The sequence below is a fragment of the Lycium ferocissimum genome, chromosome 9 (genome assembly GCF_029784015.1).
Source record: "Lycium ferocissimum isolate CSIRO_LF1 chromosome 9, AGI_CSIRO_Lferr_CH_V1, whole genome shotgun sequence".
Taxonomy (NCBI): domain Eukaryota; kingdom Viridiplantae; phylum Streptophyta; class Magnoliopsida; order Solanales; family Solanaceae; genus Lycium; species Lycium ferocissimum.
In genome coordinates, this window is record NC_081350.1 from 24,825,702 (window position 1) to 24,843,337 (window position 17,636).

A 17,636-nucleotide genomic window follows, 5' to 3' on the forward strand; every position below is an offset into this window, starting at 1 on the left:
AGTTTGTCAGAGTTGTTTAAATATCTTGGTTGTGGAACCACTTTATGCTATTAATAATCTTTCGGACAATCCAACAAGCTTGCCTGGGTGTGTCTGTGTCCATCAGCTTCCTATTTTTTTTTATATAGAATGCATGGATCCATTGGACCCAAAGGGTGTCTTTCTTAGTACTAATAGCCCAGAGCAGTTTACATAAAGCAACTTTATTCCACACATGGAACTCCAGGAAGTTAAGTCCACCAGCTGATTTTGGCATACAAAGTGTGTCCCACGCAATAGAAGCCTTCTTTGATTTATCATGGTTTCCAGTCCATCGGAAGGTTCTACACAAGCTGGTGGCTAATTTGATAACTTTTTTGGGGATGAGGAATCAGCTTTGAGTCCATATGTTTGCATCTCAAAGAGCACACTCTTGATCAGTTGAGCTCTGCCACTGTATGATAGAAATTTTGTGGACCAGCATCTGATTCTAGCAATCATTTTCGTCTATTGTTATGTGCACGAGATAGCAAAATTCAATGTCACAAGAGGGTATATTAGGAAAAACATAGAAAATTTAACATATAAACTAGTTTTGTTACAAAAATAACTATATAAGGGAGGTTAGTGTATCATGTGAAATCATAAGGGAGGTAAGTGTTATTAAGGCAAAACTAGAAGGAGGTCTATGAAATTATACTTTTTTTAAACAAAGAACAGAGAAAAACATCAATACGAAAGGAAATTCTTCCATAATAATCACAAATTTAAAGGGTATTTTTAGTATGTTACTCCCAACCACAAGATTTAAATATCTTCTTTACCTCAGATGTTTTCTCTACATTGTTTCTTAATGTCAAGGTATAAAACCATCTCATTCACTTCTACTTCTAATTACGTTCATTCATAAGCATTATTTGCTTTCTCCTTCGAAAACCTCCTTTCTTTCGCTTTAAGAAGAAGAAAATAATAACAATGTCGTTCAAGAGGATAGCATTAACTTTTGTGTTGGCTTTGCTAGCAGTATCGTGTACAACTCATGTTCTCGGTGTTGGAGATGCACTAATTGTCAATATGACAATACTCCAAAGCGCAACTGCCCAAGGCGCAGGTAATGGTTAGCTACACTGGCGGACCTATATGGACGTGCACTCCCACCCTTCAGAAAAAAATTATGTATATATATGTGTATATACCTTGAGAAATTAGTATGTATTTAATTGTGCAATCTAACAAATGAAAGTGTCTTTGGGGCACGTTGGTTGCAACTCCTGCTTCCCTTCCATGTCACCCCGGATCGAACCCGAATGTCACTTTTAATTATTTTCTTGAGCCTATTTTTAGGAAAACGATAAGCATTAAATGAGCTCGTCTAGATTCAAACCAAAGACGGTCACCACATGTTGCACAACCTTAGCCACTGAGTTATCACCTTCATTTGCTTCGTTGTATTAAATTTTATTTATTACACATATTTGACTTATATACTTGTATTTTCGCCACAGCTACGCGATTAGTGACCGGTCCTACACAGTATTATCCCTCAGTCGTCATTAAATTTTTTGTTGGCGTTTATATTGAGATAATAGTGTCCCTGGCATCTTAAAATCCTGGGTCCACCTCTGGCTACACATATAAAGTTTTAACAAAAAAGAAAATCACATTCATTTTTTTTTGTTTATGAGTGAACAGTATGCCTAGATGGAAGTCCACCAGCATATCATTTGGATAGGGGACATGGTAGCGGAGTTCGCAGCTGGATTATCTTCTTGGAGGTTAGTTATTGCTTAATTCTTTTTATTTTCATTTTAACAATACGACTAGTTAAGTCATCAAATTAAATCCAACTAATTAAGCCATCAAATTACCATCAAATTAACTCCGAAAAAATTTCATATTTATAGGGAGGCGGCTGGTGCAACAATACTGCAGATTGCCTTTATCGTTCAACTATGCACTTAGGTTCTTCCAAGCAGATGAATCAACAGTCTAATTTTACTGGGATACTTTATAATAGATTCGAAGATAATCCAGGTGAGGCTCTTTTATGTTCTTTTTTCTTTGTATGCATAAATTTCTGTCCACTTCTTCTAACTGAAAAAATGCTGGTATTGTAGAGTTTTACAATTGGAATAGGGTGAAGGTGAAATATTGTGATGGTTCATCTTTCACTAGCGATGTTGAACAAGTTGACACAGTAAGAAATTAAATACTACACAAGTCTCTCATATATATACTCCTATATATACATTGATAAATATCATTGATGGCTTGGTGATTATATATCATGTAATGCTTTCTTTTCACTAATTGGAAATGCCAAATCTACATTAGGAGAACAAGCTGTATTTTAGAGGGGCAAGAATATTTAAGGCTATTATGGAAGATTTATGGAGCAAAGGAACAAAAAATGCTGAAAATGTAAGAGTGTCCTATTAACTTCACTCTCTAGCTTCATACTCATGAGTCATGATTACAAGTTACGTACAAACGTACCTTAGATAATTTTTTTCTAGTTCACTAAATCTTCAAAAATAAATATGCAATGTAATGATAGGCAATCCTGACCGGATCTTCAGCAGGAGGGTTGGCTACAATTTTGAACTGTGATAAGTTCAAATCTCTCTTGCCGAATGTTGCCCGAGTTAAGTGTGTTGCAGATGCAGGATTCTTCCTTGATGGGTGAGCTCTTCTTATTACACCTTATGTGATCTCAAGAAAATGATGCTCCCTTCTATTAGATTTATTGTCTAATTTATGTCTGTGCCATTTTCACGTTTTATAATTTATGTAGGAAAACAATCGCTGGTACTTCATATATTGAAGAGACATATCGGAGTATTGTTAACCTACATGTGAGTCGCATCATTTTTTTTTTTTTCCTTAGTAACTTTGGTATGCTTAAGAAGTAGAAGAAACTTCATTTTTTTTCTTTACTATAATAGTTCTCTCTCTCTCTCTCTAAGGGATCTGCTAAGAATTTGCCTTCTCACTTGCACGTCTGTAATGGAGCCAAGTCTGGTAAGACTTTAAGCTTTGGAAACGAAAACATTTCCTTATTTATGCTAGAGAATAAATATTGACCTCTAATGATAACATTATTTTTCTTTAACGATGGTGCAGTGCTTTTTCCCGCAAAATGTCGTCCCATATGTTCAAACTCCACTTTTTATAATCAATTCAATTTATGACTCCTGGCAGGTTAAAGAGACAAATTAAACACTAGTTTCTCTCAGTTTTAAGAATTTTGTTGTTTCTTTAAGTAGTTTTTATAAATTGAAAATAAATTTTGACTATTCAACACTCTTATCTCCAGATTAATAACACTTTGGTTCCTCGATACCTCGATCCTGAACTTGTGTGGGATCATTGCAAGGCTCGCTTAAGTAACTGCACACTTAGCCAACATTTAATTATTCAAGGTTTGCGCTTCTCTTGTGTTTAACTAATGTATACCTCCCAATAACATAAGTATAAATGGCTTTTTTTCTCCACTGACACTTTTTTTTCTTTCTTTTGTTTTTAAATATAGATTTTGGAGTAGAGTTCTTGAAGGCATTCGGTGGACTAACCCCTTCTTTTACGAGGGGTTATTTCCTCACATCTTGCCATACTCATCTTGGAATTCTGCAGACGCGTTTTTGGTTCAGTCCTACCTCTCCAAGATTACTTCATAAGGTAATTATTCTTTTTGTTTTCTCTGTGTAAAGTTTGAATAGATGCACTTTATGTTTTGAATCTTATCATGCGCCTATGATTGTTAATTTTTAATGAGTTATAATAACACATTGTATTGTAACATTTATTTGTGTAGACAATGGGTGAAGCTGTTGCTGATTGGTACTTTGAAAGAGCAGGGTTTCAATACATAGACCCATACCCTTGTGCTAGAGATTGCAAGGTGTAGTTAAGTTGGTGAACGTCCATAACAAATGGGCTTGCAGATGTTGTACGTGCTGCTTATTTGGTGGTACATAGCTATTGAGGAGTACCTGACCATTGGAGTAAGATAGTTTTTATGTTTTACATTTAAGTCCTATTAGATTTAGCCCAACTTAAGTTTTAATGTATTTCAATATTATGGAATCCTATGTTGTGGTCATAGCTGTAATTTGAAGGACAAGTGTACCGATTCTGTTACGGTGAATGAAAAATCTTAATCCTTCTCTCTCAGCTCTCTTTTTTTCTTCTTCTTTCTTATGGTTGGTTTAGTAAATTTGATATTTTTTGAACAAGTTATGATGATCCTAATAAATAGGGAGAGAGAGAGAGAAGTTGACAAGATTTAGATACTAATAATGCACCTTCACGGCCATAGAAAAAAATTCTACTGACATTTTAGTTGTTGGACAAATAAATCATTAACTCTTTTAAGAAAAATCATAGTAATACTTTTGGTCTCTCATCATTGTTGTGTTTCAATGAGGTTTTAAAAAAAGAGATATTAATGAAGTAACATCACATGTCATGATGTCAACATCAAAATTGGACTGGATTTGATAGATGACATAATTGTGCATTTATTTTAATGAGAAATCGAAAAGCTAGCAAAAACAACGTACGTATTCTCTAACTAATCGATAGATGACCGTTGGAGTAATAGTTGATTAATTTTTGTACTTATAAATTCTTTTGTACAATTTATAACTTTGTTTTGGTGGTTTCCCATTCGAAAGTGTTAGAAGTATTTTTGAAAAGCTTGGTCAAATGCTAATTGTTATTCAAAATTGCTTTTCAAATTGATTAGTCAAATGTAAACCGCTTCTCATCAAAAGTATTTTTTTGAAAAACGCATTTAAGATAAGATGATTTTAGAAGCTTGGTAGAACAAGCTATTAGCCTAGTTGGTGGTGGGTGCATCAATCTTGCAGTATCACTAAAAAGGGGGATGTGGCTATCCGTTGCTTTTTTTTTTGAGCTACAGTTGCTAAGTCTAATCTTTGTTAAAAAATAGCTAATAGTTAGGGTCATTCGCACAAATGTCCCTATTTCGGGGTGATCTTTAATTTTTGACCCTCTTATTTTGTGGCCTTTAATTTTTGCCCTTCGGCATTTTTCTCGTGGCATAACTTTAAATTTCGCTCAGCAATGTATCATAATATCCCATAAGTTATGTCGATGAACATGTCAAAACTTTCAACACTTAACATAATCTGAAAAATACTACATAACTTATGCCGCATAACTTAATTAATTCCTTTCAAACTTGTGTCGAACGAGACAGAAGTTAAGTTTCCGAAGATAAATGTTATAGAACTTACACCGAGTAAAGCAGACTTGGACAGTTTCATTAAATGAGCAGTAGAAGCAAAATTAAAGACGACAGAGATAAGGGGCTAAGATTAAAGACTAGTGTGTTTGAAGGACAATCCGTGCAAAAACTTCTACTAGTTATCGGGGGTTATATATGTGTGTCAATTCTCCAAATTAAAACTCTCTTATACTTATATGCTAATCAATGTCGTATATAATCTAAATCCTTAATAAAAGGGAATCGCAAACCATGGAAAAAGGAAAATAAATAAATAACAGGGAATAAAGCATAAAGAACTTGGAAAATGAAAAAAGAAAAAGAAAAAAGAAGACTACGTAAGTAGCATGTGGGGAAGAAAGAAAAAACGAAAAGAAAAAGTTAACAAAAGAAAGAAAATTAGTTTTGAACTTATAATTGATTGTAACAATTTGATCTTTAAACATAGTGCACCTGCCATTTGGATGGATGCCCAAGTATACATTGAGTTAAATTTTCAGCATATATAGAAGAGTAAAGTATGGTCCAAATTTTGATCAACGTTGAGTTGGGCATTATTTTTGTTAAAGAACCTTTTGTAAAATATGGTGTAGCCTAATTTCAACGTGATGCAGTTATGTCATTTTGGGACTGTGAAATGAATTCTCCCTTCAAATTTATAATTTTTTAAAGATAATTTCATAGATCTCCCTCTAGATTTGCCTTAATAATATTGGTCTCCTTTGTGATTTGAGATATTATACTAACCTCTCTTATGTAGATATTTTTCTAACAAAACTTTTTTAAATGATAAATTTTCTATGTTCTTCCTAATCTACCTTTTTACGATATTAAATTTGCTCTCATACACACAGGAAACACGAATTCAACAGAAACAAAAGAAGGCGAAATCAAAATGCAGATATTAAACCATCAAAGAACTGGATTTTTCATCAAAAGTGAACGATCAATGCACCAAATAATAATAACAACCTGTTTCCCATTTTACTATCGATTTCGTCTCAATAATTTAATACAATAATGCACAAACTGCAAACTCAATTTATTAACAGAAGCAGAAAGTGCCACATGTTTAGAAACCACCGATAGGAAATTAGATCAAACACTTTGGAAGACATTTAACAATTTGAAGGCTAATTGCTAAGGATAAGTAAACACAATGTAAAATTGAAAAGGATATTTAAATTTCGAAAATGAGTATAGAATTTAAGGGCTTATGCAGGACCATTTTTTTTTTTTTTTAATGACAACGGAACCCGCAGTCACTATCCTTTGGGTGAGCACAGGGTAAACCCCGCTCTTGTGCCATAGCCCGCAAACTACACAGGAGAGATAACCCGCACTAGGCAAGACATGTGCGACGAGCTTTACCCAGAAGGCAAATCCCCTATTTTCGTATGCAGGACTTTTTTTTTTTTTTTCATTAGATCGAAAAGAAAGAAATTGAATAGGGAGTTGTTGAGAGTTGTGGAGTTTGATCTGGTTAGGAAAAACAAAAAGAATTCTAGTGTGTTTAGCATCTTGATTTCATCTATTTTGCTGAATTCGAGTATTATTATGTGTGAGAGAGAGCAAAATTCAATGTCACAAGAGGGTAGAATAGGAAAAACAAAGAAAATTTATCATTTAAACTAGTTTTGTTAAAAAAATAACTATATAAGGGAGGTTAGTGTATCATCTAAAATCATTAGGGCGGTAAGTGTTATCAAGGCAAAACTAGAAGGAAGTATATGAAATTATATCTTTTTTAAACAAAGAATAGAGAAAAACATCAATACAATAGGAAATTCTTCCACAATAACCACAGATTTAAAGGGTATTTTTAGTATGTTACTCACGACCACCAGATTTAAATATCTTCTTTACCTCAGATGTTTTCTCTACATTGTTTCTTAATGTCAAGGTATAAAACCATCTCATTCGCTTTTACTTCTAATTATGTTCATTCATAAGTATTGTTTGCTTTCTCCTTCCAAAACCTCCTTTATTTCGCTTTAAGAAGAAGAAAATAATAACAACATGTCATTTAAGAGGATGACATTAACCTTTGTGTCGGCTTTGCTAGCAGTATCGTGTGCAACTCATGTTCTCGGTGTTGGAGATGCACTAATTGTCAATATGACAATACTCCAAAGCGCAACTGCCCAAGGCGCAGGTAATGGTTAGCTACACATATAAAGTTTTAAAAGAAAAGAAAATCACATTCATTTATTTTGTTTATGAGTGAACAGTATGCCTAGATGGAAGTCCACCAAAGATATCATCTGGATAGGGGACATGGTAGTGGAGTTCACAACTGGATTATCTTCTTGGATGTTAGTTATTGATTAATTCTTTTTATTTTCATTTTAACAATATAACTAATTAAGTCATCAAATTAACTCCGGAAATTTCATATTTATAGCAAGGCGGGTGGTGCACAATACTGCAGATTGCCTTTATCGTTCAACTATGCACTTAGGTTCTTCCAAGCAGATGAATCAGCAATCTTATTTTACTGGGATTCTTTCTAATAGATCCGAAGATAATCCAGGTGAAGCTCTTATATGTTCTCTTTTCTTTGTATGCATAAATTTCTATCCACTTCTTCTAACTGAAGCAATGTTGGTATTGTAGAGTTTTACAATTGGAACAGGGTCAAGGTGAAGTATTGTGATGGTTCATCTTTCACTGGTGATGTTGAACAAGTTGTCACTGTAAGAGATTAAATACTACACAAGTCTCTCATACATATACTCCTATATATACATTGATAAATATCATTGATGGTTTGGTGATTTATATATCATGTAACGCTTTCTTTTCACTAATTGGAAATGCCAAATCTACATTAGGAGAACAAGCTGTATTTTAGAGGGGCAAGAATATTTAAGGCTATTATGGAAGATTTATGGAGCAAAGGAATGAAAAATGCTAAAAATGTAAGAATGTCTTATTGACTTCACTCTCTAGCTTCATACTCTTGAGTCATGATTACAAGTCACGTACAAACGTGCCTTAAATACTTTTTTTTTCTAATTCGCTAAATCTTCAAAAATAAAAATGCGATGTAATGTTAGGCAATCCTGAGTGGAGATTCAGTAGGAGGGTTGGCTACGATCTTGAACTGCGATAAGTTCAAATCTCTCTTGCCGAATGTTGCCAGAGTTAAGTGTGTCGCAGATGCAGGATTCTTCCTTGATAGGTGAGCTCTTCTTATTACACCTTATGTGATCTCAAGAAAATGATGCTCCCTTCTATTAGATTTATTAGTGTCTAATTTATATCTATGCCATTGTCACATTTTATAATTTATGTAGGAAAACAATCGCTGGTACTTCATATATTGAAGAGACATATCGGAGTATTGTTAACCTACATGTGAGTCCATTTTTTTTTTCTTTAGTAACTTTGGTATGCTTAAGAAGTAGAAGAATCTTCATTTTTTTTTTCTTTACTTTAATAGTTATCTCTCTCTCTCTCTCTCTAAGGGATCCGCTAAGAATTTGCCTTCAGCTTGCACGTCTGTAATGGAGCCAAGTCTGGTAAGACTTTAAGCTTTGGAAACAAAAACATTTTCCTTATTTATGCTAGAGAATAAATATTGACCTCTAATGATAACATTATTTTTCTTTAATGATGGTGCAGTGCTTTTTCCCGCAAAATATCATTCCATACGTTCAAACTCCACTTTTCATAATCAATTCAATTTATGACTCCTGGCAGGTTAAAGATACAAATTAAACACTAGTTTCTCTCAGTTTTAAGAATTTTGTTGTTTATTTAAGTAGTTTTTATAAATTGAAAAGAAAATTTGACTATTCAACACTCTATCTCCAGATTAATAACACTTTGGTTCCTCGATACCTCGATCCTGAACTTGTGTGGGATCATTGCAAGGCTCACTTAAGTAACTGCACACTTAGCCAACATTTAATTATTCAAGGTTTTCCCTTCTCTTGTGTTTAACTAATGCATACCTCCCAATAACATAAGTAGAAATGGCGCTTTTTCTCCACTGACACTTTTTTGTTTCTTTTGTTTTTAAATATAGATTTTGGAGTAGAGTTCTTGAAGGCATTCAACGGACTAACCCCTTCTTTTACGAGGGGTTATTTCCTCACATCTTGCCATACTCATCTTGGAATTCTACAGACGGGTTTTTGGTTCAGTCCTACCTCTCCAAGATTACTTCATAAGGTAATTATTCTTTTGTTTTCGCTGTGTAAAGTTTGAATATATGCACTTTATGTTTTGAATCTTATCATGTGCGTATGATTGTTAATTTTTAATGAGTTATAATAACACATTGTATTGTAACATTTGTTGTGTAGACAATTGGTGAAGCTGTTGCGGATTGGTACTTTGAAAGAGCAGGGTTTCAATACATAGACCCATACCCTTGTGCTAGAGATTGCAAGGTATAGTTAAGTTGGTGAACTTCCACAATAAATGGGCTTGCAGATGTTGTACGTGCTGCTTATTTTGTGGTACGTAGCTATTGAGGAGTACCTCACCATTGGAGTAAGATGGTTTTTTCTATGAAACTATATATAATTGGAAATAAATAAGAGAAGCAAACCAATATCTTTGTAGAGAGGAGGGAGAGATTATATTGTCATCTTTTCTTAATGTTACAAATGAGAAGACAAAGCTCTTTATTTATAGAAGAACTTTGCTTCTCAACCTACAATATACAATTTGTGCAAGTTGATGGATACAACTTGCAAGTGCAAGTTGTATTTATTACTTTAAGTCAAGTGATACAATTTATACTTCTAATTGTATAATCATTAATAATACATTCAATATACAACTTGACAAATAGTTTATAACACTCCCCCTTTGATGTTTATTAATAGATAATATGCCTCGTTAAAACTTTACTAGGAAAAATCCAGGGAAAAAATCTCAGTAAAGGAAAAAGAGTATACATATCTGGTAATACACATTTTCGGCTACCTCATTAAAAATCTTACCGGGAAAACCCAATGAGACAAAACCTTGGTAAGGAAAAAGGAGTGCAGCGCATATTTTACTCCTCCTGATTAAAGCATTACTTGATCCTTGACGATGATGTACTAAGAGCTTGCATATCAACTTATTGTATGTTGAGGTTGGCAGTACCTTTATGATCGAGTCTGTCAAATCATCATTTGAACGAATTGGTTGATCACCTATGCCACCATCTCTTGATAGAGTTGCATTGTTGTCATATAATATTGTTAGAACCACATCAAGACCATGTCTGGCTTGCTTTATTAACTGTTGTTATTTTTTCATGTGGAACATGGCATGAAAGTAACCCCGCATGGGCATAAATAACATGTTTGGATCAAACATTTACGTCGATCATATGAATAACCCGTATATTCAAAAGCTTGACAATATGTGTTAGGATAAACACATTCATGTTGGGGCTTTCATTTGCAAGATGCAATTGATCTTACTTCAATATCTCCATGTAGGAGTTAAAAACTATATCATGTCCACAGTTATAGCAAGATATTTAAATGCATTAATTGCACAAAGATATGATACTTCAGGACCAATTTAATTTTTTAGTTCTTTGCTTTTAGAAACTCTTCAAGAGCTCAATAATATTCAAGTCATCAACTTGCAGAACAATATGAAATAGTTTGATTATTATAAAGAGACAAGGGTATATAGAGTCATCTTTATACCCTTCGTCAATAAATATTCATTAAGGTGATTCCAGTATATTGACTTTGATTCATTTAATTCATATTAAGGATTATAAACAAATTTTTCAAAAACTTGTATATGCTTTACGGATTTTGAATGCTAAAATTTTCATATAAATTTTATCAAGTCAGCCATATAGGTTGTGACAACTTTTATTTAGTGTTTAAATGACGTGACATCTTCTGATGCCTAGACTGCAGGTCCAATAAACTTTACACTTATCAGGATGCATCATGCCACTTGAAAATCATTTCGACGTCAGTATCCTATTACAGACGTAGAATTTAGATCCTCACAATTTTCTACAATATTGTGCACTATCTTGTATCAATTATATCGTCGACGAGATATCATTTGTATCGGTTCGCAATTCGACATAACTTACTGAAATCTCATCACTTCATAACCTCCCATAAGGTTTCATGAAGTGTTTTGTCATAGACTCTTCAAGAGCACATTGCCTCCTTATTATGATCCTTTAAATCATTTGCTCCTCACATTTTTCAAGGTTATTGTAGTTGGAACTGATTTGTCTACCATGCTTCATGCATGTTGTAGACTTGTCCTTCATGGACATTCAATTGGAGCATTTGAGGCAGAAATATGAGATTGACTTTGGGTTAGCAAATGCTTCCGACATTTGACTTGAATTATCTTTTGAATGAGGATCATATTGATGATAATTCACAACATATTTCTTAGCTTCATATATATCCCCCCCCCCCCATGCTAGAAAAACTAACATATATCCCCATGTTATTTGGAGAACCATCTGCGTGTATCGTGGTAGATCCATTTATCACATACCATACATCAAAACTTATTAGATGGACAATCATGGTTCTTGACGCTGAACCAATCGAGAGGGGGTAATCAATCATAATTTATTGATCTGTTCTATATAAGTGTTGTTTTATGCAATATATCATTCTCAAACCAACACATGAATTTTTGTTCTCATAAGTAATGGTTTAGCCATTTATTAGAGGCATTCAACACCAACCCAGCTTTGATATAAACCAGCATTATCAAGATGAATTGTCTTGATTACATAATCTGGAAATTGTGCTCTTAACTCAATTATTTTGAGCAAGCAACTTTGTAAATGTCAATTGCCGGTTGACGATAAAAGCACATGTGACTGTCTCATATATGCATCTATTTAATACATCACATTGTAGGTGAATGGGCCATATTCACCTTTTATATTTTTTAGAATTTAGGGGATTCAGTCCCAATATTAGCTGAAGTAATCAACTTATCATGAGAACAAGCAACACAAAAGATATCTTAAAGAATCTTCTAGTTCTTCAATATATTCACCGAATACTCACTTAATTAGCACATCAAATTCAAATCAGTACAACCATGTCATGTCAGCTGATAAATTATCTGTACTCCAAGTTTACTATGACATGTGCTATTTAGTTTAGTAAAATTATGATTTACTATTGCATGAGATTTTATATCAATAAACTTCTGATTTTGCGGTATGTAAGATCTTAACATGCTCGGGTAACGTTTCACATATGTATTTCTTATCCGGAGTAACTTGAAGATCTTCTAATCATTTGTAGTCTCAATATGATAACCATTTTTATTGCAAGTAAACTTCATGTTTACCTTAATTTATGTTTTGATCGTACCAATTATGATCTAAGATGAATGGCGCTGTCATATATAACCTCTTCAAGAGACTTTAATTTACTTACCATAATCATATATTATTTGTACACTACTAGTGTCATGATTCTTGTAAACAAACAACTAGCTCTACTAGAGCCCTTCAAAATTAGTTTTGTAATACCAAATATGGCTTAGATACTGCTGGTATCATGAAAGAAAATTTGATTAGACACTACTCGTGTGATGAAAGAAAACTGTAATCAAATGAAAATTTAAAGACAATTTTAATTTATAAATATGAAATGTAAACATTAAGTTCTAAACTGTAGTATTTCAAATATCTCCTTCAACGAGATTAGCCATTAACATCTAAAAATATTTTGCATCAAATCAGCAACCACATAGTAATCATATCCTTCAGGAAAAAAATTCAGTAATTGTTATTTCCTTTGAGAAAATCAACAACAACTAACCATAATGTATCAATATGGTTATAGTAGAAACATTCTACCTTGCTTGCCTTTTCCTTAAAATGATACTTAATAAAATCATTCAAGATATTCTACGTACGACAGGTGCATTTTGCAATGTCGTTTATACCACATGTATTTCCTTTGTTCTTTTATCTCTCCAGGAGGTAGGTTGTGGTATATCTTCATTTACTTCGGGGAGTGAAACCATATTATTTGAGTGTGCTTGATATACGATGTTTATCTATAGTTCATTATTTTGCTCAAGCACAAGGAGACATTACTTCAAAATATTTCTCAAATATTTTAACAATTTTTTCTGCTTCAGGAGTAAAGTTTAAAGTTATACTACTTCGAGAGTAAATTTCAAGGTCTTACCACTTCAGTCGTAAATTTCAAAATTCTATTACTTCGTAAATTTCAAAATTCTATTACTTCTATTACTTTAAAGTAGATTTCAGAGTCTTACTATAGATTTCAGAATAGTTACTACTGTTGACACCAATTTTGGCCCTCCTTTTTCGTTTAATTAATTTCACTATGCTTCTCAGTCCTGAAAATTCGCCAGAATGAGTTTGGAATATTTTCATTAATTATTACGCTATTTTCCGAGATGTATTTCTCTAAAGTTAAGGACATTTTTATCGTTTCTTAGAAATGACAAAAAAATAAAAAATCATGTTTTATAATTATAAATGACTAAACATCATTTTTTTTTTATAATTAAAATCACTCGAAAAAATAATGTTGATACTCGTATATCAATATTGGCATTGGCATTTTTCCTTTAATCCTACTTATTATCGTATTAATCATCTTTTGCTCTATTTTTTAAACTAAATACGTATATTAAATTACTTGTATTGTAATTTCTATAGGTGTATATTTTTGGGAATTAATTAGGACAAAGAAGCATATTTTAATTAATTGATTGAAGTAAAGGGGGATTAGAAAGTAATTCATCTACATAAAGATAATGGGTCATCTCCCTTTTCCTCTTAACAAAATCAGCAGCCTAAAATATCCCAAGCCCAAAATCCCGACCCGGCCCAATCATCTATAACACTCAATCCCTAGAACTAAACTTCATACTCTAAGGGGTCGTTTGGTGCATGGTATAAGCTGAGATATCCCAGCACTAATTTTTTATATCATGTTTGGTAGAAGGTATAAATTTATCGCAGGATAAATTTATCTGTATCTTAAACAAAGTATAAAATCGCATCCTATGGTATAAGTGGGATATACATTCTTATCTGCATTATCATGATTATTTTATCTGCTTTGCTCACAGATGGTATAAAATAGTCCCAAGATATGGGATAAATTAGTCCCGGGACTATAATCCCGGGATAATTTTGGCCGTGCACCAAACGACCACTAACAGCCCTAACCAAACGATCCCTACACTCCTCTTCAACCAAGCATAACCCTAACCAGCCCCTAGCCAAAATCACCGTCATCACGTCGCCTCACCACCACCACGCCCATCGGACTGCAAAACCAAACAACCTTCTCTCTCTTAAATCGAAAAATACTGAAATCCGTTGGTTTGAAGTTTTCACTGCCTCCACTGCTACCACGTCTCTTTTCCCTTTGATTGACGGGGTGGCAGAGCCGAAAGGAGCCAATAGGAGGTCATTTCAACCTCTGTAGAAGAGGAATGCGATGAACCGTTGGTTTCAAGTTCGCCTCTCCTTCGACCAGGCGGGTATAGGTTCGTTCAACCCTCAAACCTGAAAACCATAGAGAAATCTCCATATTCGGAGTCCCAGTGAATCCACAGCCATCAAATCTTATCTGAAAAGGTGATTCTTTTCCTTCTGACCATAATTTTATCTTTTTCCAGCCATTAGAGATTTCCCCTTTTTTTTTTTCCTCTTTCAAAATTCAAATTCAGCTTTTGAGGGAGCCGTTAACCCCATCCTTTGGTTATAAATAAGAGCTCGTTTTAGGCTGTTGGGGGAAGCAGGAGAATTGTAGAGAAAACTTTGATTTACTCTAAAGTTGAATTGAAAAATCCCTTTCTTTTTCATAAGTCTTCATAACTAAAAAATATCCATAGTTCTTTCAAAGGTTCTCAGAAATCCTCTTTTAACTTTAAGTTTCTTTTTGGCTGTCAAACCTCTTTTCAAGTTCTCGGCTAAATCAACAAGCTTTCCGAGCGGATTCAAGGACTCGAGACGACAATAGCCCAGTTCGCTGTCCTAAAGAAGGTAAACATACTCGTCTTCTCTTCATCTTTAATTTTACAGAAGTGGAAATGTTGTCGTTTAATAGTTTTTGTCATTTGTTTGGATTTCTGCCTACTTAAATCTCTTCGCTGCTCTATTTTGTTCAAGTCTTAGATAAAATGGTTAATGAGGATTAATTGCACTCTGAAATGTTAATTACCTAGTCGACTATATGAGTGTATTGATATTCATTTTGTTTCGAAGGGCTGTTTGCATCATTATTAAAGGATTGTTGTTACCATAATATTACCAAGAATCAGTATATATTAGGTCGGATTGGATAAATCTACTTAATTCTCCGAGCATATTGTGAGCTTGAACTCTGTGTTTACTGGCTTTCGCAAGCCTTGCGGCTTAAGTTCCGTGTCTCAAAAGTAGTCCTCCTCACTGTTAAGATACAATCATGTGTCATGCTAATAAAAATAGGATCCTTTAGTTGGACGACTTGAATGATATGTCCCCTAACGAATTGCATGAATTTGTTTTGGTAAACGCAACTCGACCTCTGTGTGTGGTAGTCACCTCTTAGTGTATCTGGGGTCATAAGATTGATGTGAATCTTTATGTTTAAATTACAAAGTTATTATAAGTGTTTTTGCGGAATATTTTCACATCTTGGTTATCATTCTTTGTGACAAATATAACACATCTCTTTGTCTAAAAGTCTTTATATACATACATATATATATATATATATATATATATGTACAGTCATTGTTTAAAAGAGTTCAGTGTCTTAATTTAAATGACATAAGATTAGAGGTAAGTGGATAGCTGTTGATATACAGCTCTTTTAGTTTTCCACAAGTTTGGGAATAGTTGCATTCATCTCAAGAGTCTGTTTGCGTATTTTTTTTAACTAAGTGAAGATGATGAATTTGTTGAGTTGCTGTGTTAATAAGTGCTTAAATCAAGGTGGCTGATTTTTTTTTTTTTAATAAATGATGGAAAAAGGTTGTTTTACCTCTTTTGATCTCTAAGTCTGTTGAAACTCATTCCATGCGCTAGTTATACTTAAAATGGGTTAATTAATATGAAGATTGTACTACCCTCATATGGTTTGATTAAGATTTGAGGTTGTCCAAGGGATCAAAAAGGGTTTGAATCTAACTAGATAGAACATCGAATCTGGAAGTTGCTTTATGTCATCTGCTCAAAACAGGGGTTGAAATTTGTTCTCTCCTTCTTGTAGAAGTGTAAATAACTAAATAGGTTACTCCATTTCTTTGTCATAGCTTAATTTGGTTTAGCCAGTTCACTAAGGCAGTAGCATACCCACTTTAGATTTGTCTGGACGTCAACTCTATTTGGCTAAAGTTTCTACGTGAAAGGGGTTGTTTGTTTCTCTTTAAATGGATAATATTTGAAGCAAGTGAGATACTATATGTGCGTCGAGTCAAAACTTTATTGGATTTACAATATCACATTGTCTCTCATGTTTTAAGTATCTAGAGTATTATTCGGTTACTTGCTCTAGATTGTGCAGTTACTAATTAAAGCTAGGACTTTCTTACTATTGCTTCTGCTTTAAATTTTCCTTTTCTTTCTAATCTTTTATCTGAGTCTTAGTTGATTATTCAGAATTTGTTTATTGTATTTTAGCATCTTAGCTTAACTCAATAGTTTAGTCCTGTACACTGTTAGCTTCACCATCTACTAACCTACCTAATTGCATTTAAGTTTTAAAAATCATACGTATAGTTTGGTTGCTGGTGTACCTTTTTTGGGTCTGATTGTTGATACTTAAAATCAAGAATATGTTCCTCTATTTTGAGCTTAAATGACTTAATTTTTAAGATTTTGGAACACTTAAAACTTGCATTAAAAAGGGGGAATGGGGCTGTTATATTCAAGTTGATGGTATGATTAATGTGCTGACTTACTTGTTTTGGAGAATAGGATTGTTTTAGAAATCTTGTCTAGGTGAACTGTATCTTTTGTCTAAAATTGGTTTTGAATGTGCTCATGTTAAAAATTGAATTGATATTTAATTTCTTGAGAAGATATGTGGTTATGTCTTGTTCTCCTGTTAGGTACTTTAGCTGCACATTTAGAAGATCTAGGATTTTTTTATTTTTTATTTTTATTTGTGTGGAAGATTTTCTAGCCAGGTAAAAAAGGGTTTGTACTAGTAAGGTTCTCAATATGACCTTAAGGAGATGAACTTGTTACTTCTCTTCACCTATTCGTGTGACTAAAATAGGGACATGTGCAAGAATCTAGTGACTGTTTTCTTGTTCCTTTTGCGTGTCTTAAGTGGTTTGATAGCATAGTATGTTAAAACTATCGTTGAGATTTGTTAAGGTTCCTAAGGTTGTGAAGAATTTTGTTTAGTTAAAAATGTTTACAGAATATGATGAACTTTTTAAAAAAAAAAAAAATTTCCCGCTA

At 33.4% G+C, this 17,636-nt stretch overlaps 2 protein-coding genes across 5 annotated transcripts; both read left to right on the forward strand.

Moving 5' to 3' along the window:
• The first annotated feature begins 377 nt into the window (after positions 1–377).
• Positions 378–9,796, forward strand: LOC132029993 (pectin acetylesterase 8-like). Of its 4 annotated transcripts, none has more exons than XM_059419439.1 (12): positions 378–1,090; positions 1,672–1,754; positions 1,884–2,013; positions 2,097–2,176; positions 2,314–2,400; positions 2,537–2,661; positions 2,774–2,834; positions 8,701–8,754; positions 8,858–8,935; positions 9,050–9,155; positions 9,264–9,409; positions 9,544–9,796. In XM_059419439.1, exons 1-12 carry the CDS (start codon positions 955–957, stop codon positions 9,634–9,636), a joined length of 1,179 nt encoding a protein of 392 aa, XP_059275422.1. In that variant the 5' UTR covers positions 378–954; the 3' UTR covers positions 9,637–9,796. The 4 variants fall into 4 exon arrangements, with proteins under 4 accessions (XP_059275422.1, XP_059275421.1, XP_059275420.1 ...); XM_059419438.1 differs by lacking the exon at positions 2,774–2,834 and adding an exon at positions 8,530–8,590; XM_059419437.1 differs by lacking the exons at positions 2,097–2,176; positions 2,314–2,400; positions 2,537–2,661; positions 2,774–2,834 and adding exons at positions 7,847–7,926; positions 8,065–8,151; positions 8,290–8,414; positions 8,530–8,590.
• Positions 2,955–4,020, forward strand: LOC132029994 (pectin acetylesterase 8-like). Its single transcript, XM_059419441.1, has 4 exons — positions 2,955–3,180; positions 3,296–3,401; positions 3,512–3,657; positions 3,794–4,020. Exons 1-4 carry the CDS (start codon positions 3,094–3,096, stop codon positions 3,884–3,886), a joined length of 432 nt encoding a protein of 143 aa, XP_059275424.1. The 5' UTR covers positions 2,955–3,093; the 3' UTR covers positions 3,887–4,020.
• Positions 9,797–17,636: the final 7,840 nt, after the last annotated feature.

Bases quoted from the DNA above. Each gene is read 5' to 3' on its own strand.
- LOC132029994 (XM_059419441.1), top strand. From the start codon at position 3,094: ATGGTGCAGTGCTTTTTCCCGCAAAATGTCGTCCCATATGTTCAAACT. The intron at 3,181-3,295 runs GTTAAAGAGACA...TCTTATCTCCAG, and splicing joins CAATTTATGACTCCTGGCAG to ATTAATAACACTTTGGTTCC. The intron at 3,402-3,511 runs GTTTGCGCTTCT...TTTTAAATATAG, and splicing joins CCAACATTTAATTATTCAAG to ATTTTGGAGTAGAGTTCTTG.
- LOC132029993 (XM_059419439.1), top strand. From the start codon at position 955: ATGTCGTTCAAGAGGATAGCATTAACTTTTGTGTTGGCTTTGCTAGCA. The intron at 1,755-1,883 runs GTTAGTTATTGC...TCATATTTATAG, and splicing joins GCTGGATTATCTTCTTGGAG to GGAGGCGGCTGGTGCAACAA. The intron at 2,014-2,096 runs GTGAGGCTCTTT...CTGGTATTGTAG, and splicing joins TAGATTCGAAGATAATCCAG to AGTTTTACAATTGGAATAGG.